A 12,823-nucleotide genomic window follows, 5' to 3' on the forward strand; every position below is an offset into this window, starting at 1 on the left:
ACACACACACACACACTGCTCTAAGTCTTTTTCTTCTCAAATACTGTGATGAAATGGCAATTTCTTGTGACTGTGTTATGAGGCTGAGTCTCCAATTTATATCGAGCTTTCAAAAAAGCTTTAAAATCTAAAATAACCCCTAACCTGGTGGATTATAAAAATAGCTGAGGATTGCTTCTTGCTTGTACAATTTACAGGACAAGTCCTCTGAGAACCTCTTTTATATCCCAGCTGTATTGGTATCCCCTAACCCGACTTATACTGTATATCCAATGGAAATGCAATGGAATCTGGGACTTGAACCCATTCTGGGAACCACTGGTGATATCCAGCTCTTACATGTCAGCGATCAAACCTTTTAATAGTAATTAATGGATCTGTGAGAGTCTGTGCTGGAATGTTTTCCTTAACCCTCGTGTTGTCTTCCTGTTATCCATGAAATTGTCCTTCCAGGTCAAAAATGAAAATTAACATTTTTTTGGTGCTTTTCCCGATGTTTTTGGCGCTTTTTTAAAAAACCTGAGCTGGTTTAACAACAGGTTTTACACTTATTCTTGGAATTCATGTTCAACAAACATCATTTATATCAAATTATACATCAGTTTTTAGTTGAAAAGGCAGAAGTTATGAGTTATTTTGACTAATAGTTAAGATCAGAGGATGTTGAGGGGATCTCAGATGGGTAGATGTCAGAGTTTAGTCCGGATACTTATCTGAAACCATTCAAAAAAAATAAAACAAATGCTATAAGATTAAATAAAACACCCACAAAATTCAATAAAAGTCATCAATAGTTTTACCTGAAGAACATAAGGAATCATCCATGTTATTTTTTGGGCAATTTGGTTGAAAGAAATCCATATTTCTGATATGAAACACTTTGAAACGGGTCAGTTTGACCCGAGGACGACACAAGGGTTAAAAAGGTCTTTTCAGGTTTTCCTCATTCAGTGAACGGATTAGCAGGCCCACCTGCACTCTGACTCGCAGGCCGCTCTGATTGGCTGCTCCCGTTTTGCTACTGCGGTGCCACCGACCGCCGAGTCCCACAGGACACGGCTCTGGCTCATCCATCTCTCAGACGCCAGACAGATGGATGGAGGCTCACGCTGCCAGCAGGCTATGAATACATCATCCTCGGACAGAGCGCGGGAGGCGGAGCGGGAGCCACCGCGGCGCGCCAGAGACGCTCCGTCGTCCCTGGCAACGCAGTGTTCCGTCCCGAACTCGCCGCTGAACACTACCGCGTGTAAGGTTACAGATCTGCTCGTTTATCATCTAGTGTCGACTCATGCTTAATAATGCACGAGGCTGCAGGAGCGTAAGGAGACATGACGCCACGTGTTTCAGGGGGTCCACGTTCTGGGCCGGGGGAGGGCCGGAGGTTTCAAAGATGAGTGGGGCTGGGTATCGGACCGCTACCAATCGTGACACCGAGACTTTGACACCCGTTCCTGAACAATACTTTTTTCCCATACCAATTTTGTAAGCTCACATATTTAACCCTTGTGTGGTCTTCCCGTCAACCATGAATGAAAGAAAAAAAGTTTTGGTCACTTTTTTCCAACATTATTCCCGCTTTTTTGTCACTTTTTCAATGTAGTGGGAGCTTTTTTTTATGTTTTTTTCCAACGTTTTCTGATATTTTTAATGTTGACATTTTCAGCGCTTATTTCGACGGCCCATTTTTTGTGAGAACTTTTTTTTTTTTTTTTTACTGAAAACGGGTCAACTTGACCCAGGGACAACATGAGGGTTAAGAGAAAAACAAAGCAATGACATGAGGTAACTTGAGGAGAGGACATGTTGGTAGTGCTGTATGGGAGCCAGGTGGCTGACGGTGGGACCGAGGCGGCCCACTAACCTCTGGCGGTTTCAGTGCAGGTACGTGGTCCAGCCTCTCTGCAGAGACGTAGTAATCAATCTTATGAGACGGGGAGGAGCAGAAGAGCTTTTCGGACTTAACCATGTCCTCCAAACTGGGATGAAAGAGCTGGAACTGGGTCCTGTCCACAGACCTGAGAAGGATCCAAATCGACAGTTCAGGCTCCCCGAGAATACACAGGGTAGGGTCCGATTCATTTAAAATGTAGTTAGACACTGAAAACAGATGGCATGGCCAATTTGTCATTTGTAACGTAATCCATTAGATTGTAAAAAAAAAAATGTAATATATTCGTAATACTTTTGGATAACTGCTAAATCATTTACAGTTGCTCCAATCAAAAGCCAGTCCTGGCCCAGACTGCAGGTGTGGGAGGCCGTTTCTTTTGCTCGTGTATCTTTAAGTGGTCACTGGTTCAAGTCCCCGGTGGACCAAAAAGTACGGAGTGTGGATTGGTGGCTGGAGAGATGCCACTTCACTTCCTGGGCACTGCCAGGTGCCGTTGAGCAAGGCACCGTGCCCCTCCAACCGCTCCGGGCGCTGGTTCGACTGGCAGCCCCCCCCACTCTGACATCTCTCCATTAGTGCATGTACAGATCCTGAGCGTGTGTGTGTGTGTGTGTAGTTCAGGACTGTGTGTGATTACTAACAAAGTGTGGACACAGATTTGAATGTAATTTCCCATTGGGGTCATCACACTTAAAAAAAAAAAACATAAGGTAAACCCTTCCTCAAATGTTCATCCATTTTCAAAAAAAAAAAAAAAACAAACACTGAGGTAAAACAAATATATAAATCACCGTTAACCATGGTTTAACAAAACTGGCCACCCACAGTAGTTTACATTTGATATATAGAGTAGAACATATTCAGCATTAAAAACTGCTGACATACATGTCTACAATCGTACTGTAAAGTATCATTTGAAAATTGCCATATTTGAAAGACGTAATCAAAAATGTGATCCAGTCTGATTATAGTTCCTTGTATTTTGTAATCTGATTACATAATCCCTACATGTAAACCCAACCCTGAGACTTATTGTCTCTAGGATGAACTCAAACTAGGGCTGGGAAATAAATTGATATTACATTGATATTGATAAACAACGCTAGATACTGCCTTAGATTTTGGATTATCGTGTTGTCTTTTTCTGGTTATACGGGCTACATTGCAGTAGAGTGATGTCATTTTCTGAATTGACTCAGTTTCAGCAGATTTCACCAAGTCAAATGTGAGACTTTTTAAGACGGTCTCAGACTATTATGCGTGACATATAAGATCTGAACACAAAAGTACAACAAAATGCAGTCACAAAATGACTTTCAAGGTAAATAAATGTAGTCAAATTGAATCAAAGCAAAACAGATTAATAACAGTCGGTAAATATACAGCATCTTATATTTGGACTAGCAAAAGAAAGAACTACAACACCACAAAGCGCTGCAGAAGCAGTAGAGGTAGAGCTGCACTGACGTAGGACAGTTAACACCGGTCTAGTTATTGAGAGAGCTCATATTTTGCTTGTTGTTTTTTTTTCCTTTTATTTATTGTGGTGTATATTATTTTTGTACATGTAATAGATTTACAAAGTGAAAAACCACTGTTCACAACCTGCTCCAACCAGCTCTGTTGTAGTCCAGCCTTTACTTCAGAGACAAACGTTATAATGCTAGCCTAGCTGCTAGCATGGCACGCCCTCATACTCTGCTCCTGACTGGCTCGTACCTTACCTAGTGCACTGTCAGGGCCCTCTACTCTGCTTCTGACTGGCTAGTAGTCCTTACCTAGGTACTGTCAGGGCCCTCATACTCTGCTTCTGACTGGCTAGTAGTCCTTACCTAGGTACTGTCAGGGCCCTCATGCTCTGCTTCTGACTGGCTAGTAGTCTTTACCGAGCTACTGAGCATGTGTGACTCCCAACAAAGATGGAACAGAAGTGAGATGTCTCACTCTGTAGGTAAAACCGAGAGCTCAACACACAGGGTGAAAAGGGGAGCTGCAGCACTGTGCAGTACAACAACAATATGGTGTTGTTTGAAAATTAAACCATGTAAACCTATTCTTATATAACCTCATAATACAATTATGAACCTGAAAATGAGCAGAAAATTAACTCTTTAATACCGAGAACATAATGCTTCAGCGAATTTTTTAAATGTTAAGGCCTAAAACTTTGATGTGGAAATTTGAGACTATTTAAGACCGTGCTGAAACCCTGCTACCACACTGTTCATCTCTTCTGTTATTTGCCTTTACCCACGTAGTCAATACATCCACATTAGTGGCGACTGTTTATCTAAAGTCTCACGGTGTTAATATTTTGTGAAAACACTAATAGTCAAGCCTACAATATCGACTTTGATGTATTTGGTCGAACATATCGGGATGTTGGATTTTCTCCAGATCGCCCAGCTCTGAGTCAAACCTGTCAGGGGTAGAAACCAAATGCAGTACCTGTCCAGGTAAGCCTCCAGCTCACTGAAGGGGTAGAGTAAGCCTTGGACTTTCTTCGGGGGAAGCAACGTGGCTTTCTGAAGCGAAGCAAGTTTATGGACACTCCGCCGGGAGACGGAGCACAGCTGTGTCCCAGGCTGGAGCCCCAGGGACAGACGGAGACCAAACATCGTCCTCTGCCGGTTTCAGACTTGCCTGCAGCTGAGGAGAGGACAGTGGGATTATCACCTTTCCATTTAGATGCAGCCTCATCTAAAAAATAATATTCAGGTACAATCTGTCATTTGTTTGCTCACTGTATACATACTCCAATATTTTTGGTTGATGTTTAACGTCATACAAGAATAAAAACTGGGAAATCAATTCAATTTCAGGATAAAGACATTAGTTTTGAGGGGAATGAGATGGATGAAGATATTGTCTTTTTTTCTACAGTTCATTTTTTTTATTGGGAAAATTCCAGATAAAGAAGACAAAATAGGCATTTTCCAAGCCAAACTTTGACACATTTTTAAAGAACTGCACCAAAACGGCAAACCTGTAAGAAACATTTTCTTTTCTTTTTTTCAAAAAGTTTCTAAATTTAAAATTTGGGTTTCTCTCAACCAAATTGTCAAAGAAAAAAGTGGATGGCTCTGTACAACGCTCGTCACATGTAAAATAAATGATCAGTCTGTTTCTGTCAATGAATCTGGGTGTTTCGTTCAGTTTTATAGCATTTGAAGAAGAAAAACTACAAAAGAATGTTGAAAAAAGTGACAAAAAAGAAAACAATCGACACAGATATCGTAAACAGTGTCAAAGACTTATTGAAAAAAAGTATTTAAAAAAAACTCAGAGAAAAAAAAAGTCTCTTACGGTTTTATTTAAATTAAATTTTGAGCTAAAATTGTGGTCAACGGGATACATTTCTCATGTACCAACAGTATATTTCATTTAAATGTGTATCACATTTTCTATGACCTTTATTCATTTTTTACATATAATTTCTTTGTATAATCACCTCTGGTATTGACTTTTTTGTGTATGTACTGTACATACTGGCGATGTACTTATGTTCTGTAAAAGGTCCCATGGCATGAAAATGTCACTTTGAGGTTTTTTAACATTAATATGAGTTCCCCCAGCATGTCCTATGCCTTGCCCCCACCCCACCCCGTGCTAGAAAAGGTATAGGTGTAACCGAGCCCTGGGTATCCTGCTCTGCCTTTGAGAAATGAAAGCTCGAGGTCCGATCTGGAATCTTGCTCCTTATGAGGTCATATGGGGCAAGGTTACCTCCCCTTTATCTGCTTTGCCCGCCCAGAGAATTTGCCCCCCCCCCCCCCCCATAAGAGAAGACATCATGGCTTTCAAACAGACAAATGGCAGTGAAGGTGTCGAGTGCAGATTTGAGTCGTGCATGCGTCACTTTGCGACAAGTAGCCAACAAGATGCTAACGAGAGACTCCTGTAATGTCAACACAGTAAAAATGGACCTGCTTCACGAAGTTGGTTCACTGTTGGCTACACGTTAGCATCAAACACAACAAAGGCTGTCAGTGGAATGGCGTTTTAAGCTAACGTTAGCAACCAATCAATCATAGATAGAAATGATTTCCATCTGCTGTTATTGTTGTTGTTATTCATGTTGTTGTTATTGTATTATGGATTTCACAAATTTCAGTATAACACGTTATGCGGTGAACCGTATACATCTGAGCACGCTCGACTGATATCTGCACTTGACTGACATCGAGGAGTGACAACAGGATTTTTTAAATTGATTTACAATAGTCATACAAACAATTAAGGCACAATGTGTTAGCACATTTGTCAAAAACATGTTTAGGTGCAGCGATTATATATCCAACGGGAGATCCGAGCTATATGAAGTCCAGGGGTTCATAACTTCATTCACATGAATAAGTGCCACATGCACATTTAAAGAGATTTACTTCCCCAACAAAACACCTCAGGGCCTTGTTGTTCAATATTTTCAATTGTTTCTAGAATAAATTGATAGATAGATAGATAGATAGATAGATAGATAGATAGATAGGGGTTTACTGATCCCAAGAAAAATGGGAAATTACGGTGTTACAGCAGCAAAATCAATCACAAAGCACAAAAAATGAAATATAAATGAAATACTAGGAAAAATATACATACATGCAATATACATGAAAAAATAATATGAATAGAATAAAAGAAATATTTGAATATGTACAGTAGAAATGTAGAAATGGGTGGAAATAGGTCATCAAAATTCAGTGTTTAATGCTTAAAATCATATATCTCCTCACAAAATCTGGAAACTAAACCTAGGCCATTGGGTTGGCAGGCCAGCTGTGACTGGTCCAGCTGTGACTGGTCCAGCTGTGACTGGTCCAGATGTCCAGATGTCCAGATGTTTGGACAGACCCAAATCCTGTCAGCTGCTGCTAAAGTCTTATGCTACTGTCCCTTTAAGTGGCTCATTATACAGGTAATACAATGTGTAGTAGAGTGATGCCTGATTAACATTAATGTAAACGCTGAATGCCCTAATACCTGGTGATACTACAACAATACAAAGGCTCTATACCCTACGGTTTTGAACCTATCATGTACGACATGGTTTCTCCATTTCCGTGCACAAAACTCTCCCGAAAGTCCATTTAATAGTTTATTTTTCCCAAAACAAATCCCGTTGTAACGTTACCCCTTACGTTCAGAAAGTAGCAGTGAACGTTACAATATGTTTGTAATTCATTTCAAAATGCGACTTACCTCCAATTCAATGTATTCGTTGATTAATATTGAAATAATAAAGCCTGGTTTAGCTTTAAAAACTGAGCGTTATTCTCCGGTACTATGACTTCTACTTTCGCTGTCCGCCATGTTGTGTGCGGCGCTCAAATGAGGCCGACTGACCGACGTTTGAGCTAAGGGTTCCGCTGCCATTGTTATTTTAATAAAATGAAGCCTTTGGTTACTTATTTGACTTACTTTATTTCATAAACCACCAGAAATCATTTAAAAGTAGATTTATTTGTAATGTGCACGTCACCATATCTTGCCAGAAAGAAATGATGGCTTTTATAAGGCATTTTATTTATACAGTAGTCATGGCAGTAGTAGCTAGCATAAGTAGGAGCTGCAGCAATTTTTTTTTCTGTGTTTTACTGTCATGTTTATAAGAAAAAATTGTGGTTTTGGTCAATAATTCCAGCTAATATTGCTTTTACAGATGCATAATATCCCCCTCTGCCTGTGCTTCCATTTCAAATTCCAGTAAAGAAATTAAATGCAGTGCAGTGCATTAACCACCAAACCCTGTTTGCATGTATGCAGTTATTGCATTCAAATGATTATGAACAGCTCAACACATAACATGCTGAGCCTTATCTAAACACTGATGGCACACGTTGTTACATCCCAACGTCCTTTTTTCTCTGAAAATGTGCCCTAATACAAACACGTGAGACCTTGAGACAGACAATGACGTGAGACCCCGAGGAGGCTACAACAAGGGCATTGCGATTACATCTCTATCCTTGTGCTATTCTAATATTTCATAGGGCATCGGGACATAACTAATGAGCACACCTCCCATTTTAGATCCCCGCCACATTCTTCACGGGGGGGGGAAACGACTCCTATCCACAGGAAAAAAAAAGGTCCAGATCTAGCTGTCCCATACGTCCTGCATCACCCTCTTAGTGGGGATTATTGAGCATTATGATGCTGACGTTTATGAGGAGCACGCCAAAGAAATGTCTCCATATATTTAGTTCTGGGAGGTGGCTGTGATAAGAGCGACTCCGGGCTTCTCTCCCACTCGGCATTCTTTCACTCCGAGTCTCCCAGTAGGAAATGGGCTTCCATCAATACTCAGTCAGTCCTCAGGAACACAAGGTGGTTATAGTCTTCTTCTCACAGTGGTCTTCTCCACATTCCGTTCCTATGGGGGAGAAGGAGTCAGTTCTAATAAGAGTCGCAGCTTTCATTAATAGTTTGAAAACACAATTTTCTGTTTAATAGGTAGAATGTTTGGCACACGTTTGGGGATCTTGCTTAACAAAATGAATCACAGTTATCTACTCCTTGTTTGTTGCAAGGGTGGAGGAAGTGTTGACGTCATTTACCTAAGTAAAAGTAGCCCACTAATACCACACTTAAAGAATACTCTGTTAGAAGTAGAAATCCTGTATTGAAAATATTACTGAAGTAAAAGTATGTAAGTCAGAAAATGTACATAGAGTAATAAAAGGAAAAGTAGTTGATGCAGAAAAATCCTTCCAGTGTAGAAAGTGTAAAGGATCCAACCAATCAGCTGTGTGTTTAATGGTCTCATCATCTCAGCTGGACTTGTCGGCCGTCATATTGTTGCTAGGTTGCTTTGTAATAAAACTTTTTTTTTATACTATTTTTTTGGGGCTTTTCTGCCTTTATTTGACAGGACAGCGAGGTGAGAAAGGGGGAAGAGGTGCTGGAAATCATCACAGGTCAGATTTGAAGCCTGGACCTCCCTGTGTATGTGCGCCTGCTCGACCACTGAACCACCCTGGCCACTGGCCCCAAAAGTCTTGATGTGGGTAGTAACTAGTAACTAAAGTAACTAGTAACTAAAGCTGTCAGATGAATGTAGTGGAGCAACTAAAGTAACTAGTAACTAAAGCTGTCAGATGAATGTAGTGAAGTAACTAAAGTAACTAGTAAACTAAAGCTGTTCAGATGATGTAGTGGAGTAACTAAAGAATAGTAAAAAAGTAACTAGTAACTTAAGCTGTCAGATGAATGTAGGGGAACTAAAGTAACCGTAAACTAAAGTAATTAGTAACTAAAGCTGTCAGATGAATGGAGTCAAGAAACTAAAGTAACTAGTAACTAAGCTGTCAGATGAAGTAGTGGAGTAACTAAAGTAAATACTAACTAAAGCGTCAGATGAATGTAGTGGAGTAACTAAAGTAACTAGTAAACTAAAGCTGTCAGATGAAGTAGTGGAGAATCTAAAGTAACTAGAACTAAATAACTAGTACCTAAAGCTATCATATGAATGTAGAGGAGTAACTAAAGTACTACTGACTAAAGTAATAGTAACTAAAGCTATCAGTTGAATGTAGAGGAGTAACTAAAGTAAACTAGTAAACAAGTAACTAGTAACTAAGCTGTCTGAGAATGTAGTGGGAGAGTACTAAGTATAACTAGTAACTAAAGTAACTAGTAACTAAGCTGTCAGATGAATGTAGAGGAGTAACTAAAGTAAATAGTAACAAATTAACTAGTAATAAAGCTATCGAGAATGTAGAGGAGTAAGAAAAGTAACTAGTAACTAAAGCAGTCAGATGATTGGGAAGTAATAAAGTAACTGTAACCTAAAGTAACTAGTAACTAAAGCAGTCAGATGAATGTAGTGGAGTAACTAAAGTAACTAGTAACTAAAGTAAGTAGTTACTAAAGCAGTCAGATGAATGTAGTGGAGTAACTAAAGTAACTAGTAACTAAAGTAACTAGTAACTAAAGCAGTCAGATGAATGTAGTGGAGTAACTAAAGTAGAAAGTGGCCTGAAAGACAAGACTTAAGAGTAAAATACAACTACCTCAACATGTGGACTTAACTACAGTACATGAGCAGACGTACTCCGTTCCATTCCACCACTGGTTTGTGGACCGTTGTCTCTCCACATGGGGGCAGTGGTGACTTGTGGAAGCGTCCCTCTGCACTCTCGCTGCTGTGTTGTGTATCTGCCTTTGCCACCTTGTGCCAGTCCTCTCTGTGCTCCATCTGGCTTTTATGACCCGATGTGATTCATAGCATGTTCACTGAACAAATTAATTCACACACATCCAATTACAGCTCTCATATTTCCCCTGTCCTTTTTGCAGTGGACTCTTTTATTCTCGTGGGGCGTGTGGTAATGCCTGTGCCTTTTTTAATTCATCGCCCATTTAAAAGGATATAGATCCCACCGAGTGCCTTATTAAACTAGTCAATTAAATATGTAACTGATTTATTCTCTACGTCTCTGTCTGTCTTTCTCCTTCCCTTTATTGCGTGTGTGTCTTGCGTCGTTAAATGGGTGTCACGCGTGTGTTTGGCAGTTCGTTAAATGGCTTTAAGTGAAATAAGAATAAAAGGAAGAGTAGTTCTGTGCTCCTTGGATTACTTAGCAAATGAAAGGCTGGTAGCTGCATTACTTCTTTCCTCAGGGTCGACTCTAGGATCAGAGCTTTAGCTTTAGGGTGCCTGGCACCCTTTTTACCGTATCTCGTGCTAACTGTGCATTTTACCATCATTTTGGACCATCATGGTACTGAACTATGTAACTAGAAAGACACTAAGAGGTCTGAGAAAACTTCCTTCAACGCGGATCCACATGGCCATTACTACAAAGGGGGGGTTATTTAAATATCATCAGCAGACATTTTCAAACGAAATATCAATGACTTGGCTGGGATTGTTTCCTGAATGATCTGGGCATCATCTAGATCCTGGGGTTAGTTCCCCGATGCTGGGACCGGGTAACCATAGTCCGCAGATTGGACAGATAGTCTAGCTAGCTGTCTGGATTTACCCTGCAGAGATCTGAGGACCAGGTAACCATAGTCCTCAGATTGGACAGATAGTCCTACAGCAGAACTCCTTAGCTCACAATAGATTAACTTAACTTAATTCATTTTTTGCAGTTAATTTTTAGGGGTGCCGGAATCATGTCATCTAAAATAAACGGGCTGCAAACACCCCTGCATTTAACTATGAGACAAGAGAGCACCATCCAGGACAGCTGATGGGATGCTTACCAGTTACGCGTTGAGCCCTCTGTCTTTTACACGGCTTTTAGCACAATACAACTCAAGACTAAAACCTTTAAAACCTCACGAAACCACACCTCACCGGGGGTTTTAAGAGGCACTTGGGAAAACAAGACAGTGAGGGATATATGGCAGCTGATGATGGAAGGTGAAAAGAGGAGGGGATAAAAGGGATCGACAGGGGGTGGGGAAGTGAGGGGTGGGGGGCATGGGTGTTCTCATGACTTCACCCAGCCCACCCTCATCCTTCACCATGAGCCAGAGGATCAAATGCCAGACCAATCAATCGTCCTCCAAGCAGACATCTAAAGCGCGGGCCGTGATGGCATTTCCTTCCCCGGGGTGCATATCAATAAAATAAAAAGAATTTATACAAAATTGATATCCCCCCCCCCTCCCCCCCCACCAAACAACCAGCCCACCTACACCATCAAGCAAGCCCCTCCTCATCATCATCTGTTCTCGGGCTCCTCATTCGCTGTCTGTCCCTGTCTGATGTCTGTCTCTGTCCAATCTTTCAGTGGTTTGTGCCTCTCTGTCTGTTGCAGTCCTTCCGTTGGACTTGATTGATGTACAACAGACAAGCACAGATGGAACTAACCAATTTCCTGCCCTGACTGTTTTTGACATTTATTTCTAGTTTTAAGCATTTTGTTGTTGTTGTTGTTGTTGTTGTTGTTGTTGTTGTTTTTAAAACTTTTTTAAAATCATCATGGTTTTTCCTACATTTGTCAATTTCTTTCAACATTTTTCTCGCTTATTTTACTATCTCTGCCTACGTTTTGTTGTTTTTTTTTCAATCTTTTTGATGCGTTTTTAAAAAACGTCGGCGTTTTCTTTGACGTTTTTCCGTCTGATTATTTTTTAACTCATTTGGACTCAATTGGAGGCACAAAGCAGCAGCCACCGAGAGGCCTTGGTTTTGTGGTCTTCTTTTGACAATGTAGCGCGAGGACCAATTCCAGCTGCAACGCTGCGGACCAGCCGCCCACAAGCGCCCACGCACACACTGACCCTGTTTTAATCGGACACTGAATTATCCCCAGACCTGAGACCTGAGGGGTCTTTTCAGGTCCATTAAAGCGCTCATTTGCATGTTAAGCACCAAGGCCGCCCCCACTGCTCAGCCTCCGATACCTCCCGCCGCGCTCTGACAGGGGCACAGTGGGACGTGCGCCGCCACAACAACCAAAGCCAAAAAAAACCAAAGCTATTGTTTGTCCAGGAGGATGAAGTTCAGGGGAGTTGATCAAGTCAAGAGGTCAAATCATCAATACGCCTCATACAAACACACACAGCTGTCACAGGCACTTGCCTCCAGGGCAAAAAGACAACTAGAGATTAACACAGGAGTGTATTTGTTCTGACTGCCCATCTGGTCCCACTGAAAGCTGCCATGGTCAGTGTGTGGAGGAAGGTCTGGCTAGACCACACAGCATTCCGGGATGGGAGTGAAACCTGTTCTGGTTTGTGGTTGTTTAGAGTATGCATATATTAGTGTGTATAAATTGTTTGGTTGTTTTGTGTGTGTAAGCACGTTGTGAGCAACGATGCTCCAAAGAAAAGTTCCTCGTGTGTGTCCTCACACCTGGCAAATAAAGCTGATTCCGAGTCTGATTCTGATTAGCATTTCTTTAAACCAATCACAATCGTCATGGGTGGGGCTAAGCGCCGGACGAAGCCACGGTGCCTCTGCTAAATAGC

General features: G+C 41.1%; 1 protein-coding gene and 1 long non-coding RNA gene across 3 annotated transcripts in view; one reads left to right on the plus strand and one right to left on the minus strand.

The window, feature by feature from the left end:
* Nucleotides 1-7,231, minus strand: part of LOC116697852 (GTP-binding protein 8) — a 15,616-nt gene extending 8,385 nt beyond the window's left edge. Inside the window, exons 1-3 of one of the 2 annotated variants that reach the window (XM_032529379.1) lie at nt 7,094-7,231; nt 4,343-4,543; nt 1,865-2,018 (exon numbers count right to left, since the gene is read on the minus strand). In XM_032529379.1, the coding sequence (XP_032385270.1) occupies nt 1,865-2,018; nt 4,343-4,512 (324 nt within the window). In that variant the 5' untranslated portion in view covers nt 4,513-4,543; nt 7,094-7,231. The remainder of the gene's footprint in view (nt 1-1,864; nt 2,019-4,342; nt 4,544-7,093) is intronic. The other variant, XM_032529380.1, reaches the window with a different exon arrangement.
* The window catches only part of LOC116697868 (uncharacterized), a 12,711-nt gene continuing 4,045 nt past the window's right edge, over nt 4,158-12,823 (plus strand). Inside the window, exon 1 of the long non-coding RNA XR_004334069.1 lies at nt 4,158-4,169. This is a non-coding gene — a long non-coding RNA (uncharacterized LOC116697868). The remainder of the gene's footprint in view (nt 4,170-12,823) is intronic.

The sequence above is a fragment of the Etheostoma spectabile genome, chromosome 11 (assembly GCF_008692095.1).
Source record: "Etheostoma spectabile isolate EspeVRDwgs_2016 chromosome 11, UIUC_Espe_1.0, whole genome shotgun sequence".
Taxonomy (NCBI): Eukaryota; Metazoa; Chordata; class Actinopteri; order Perciformes; family Percidae; genus Etheostoma; species Etheostoma spectabile.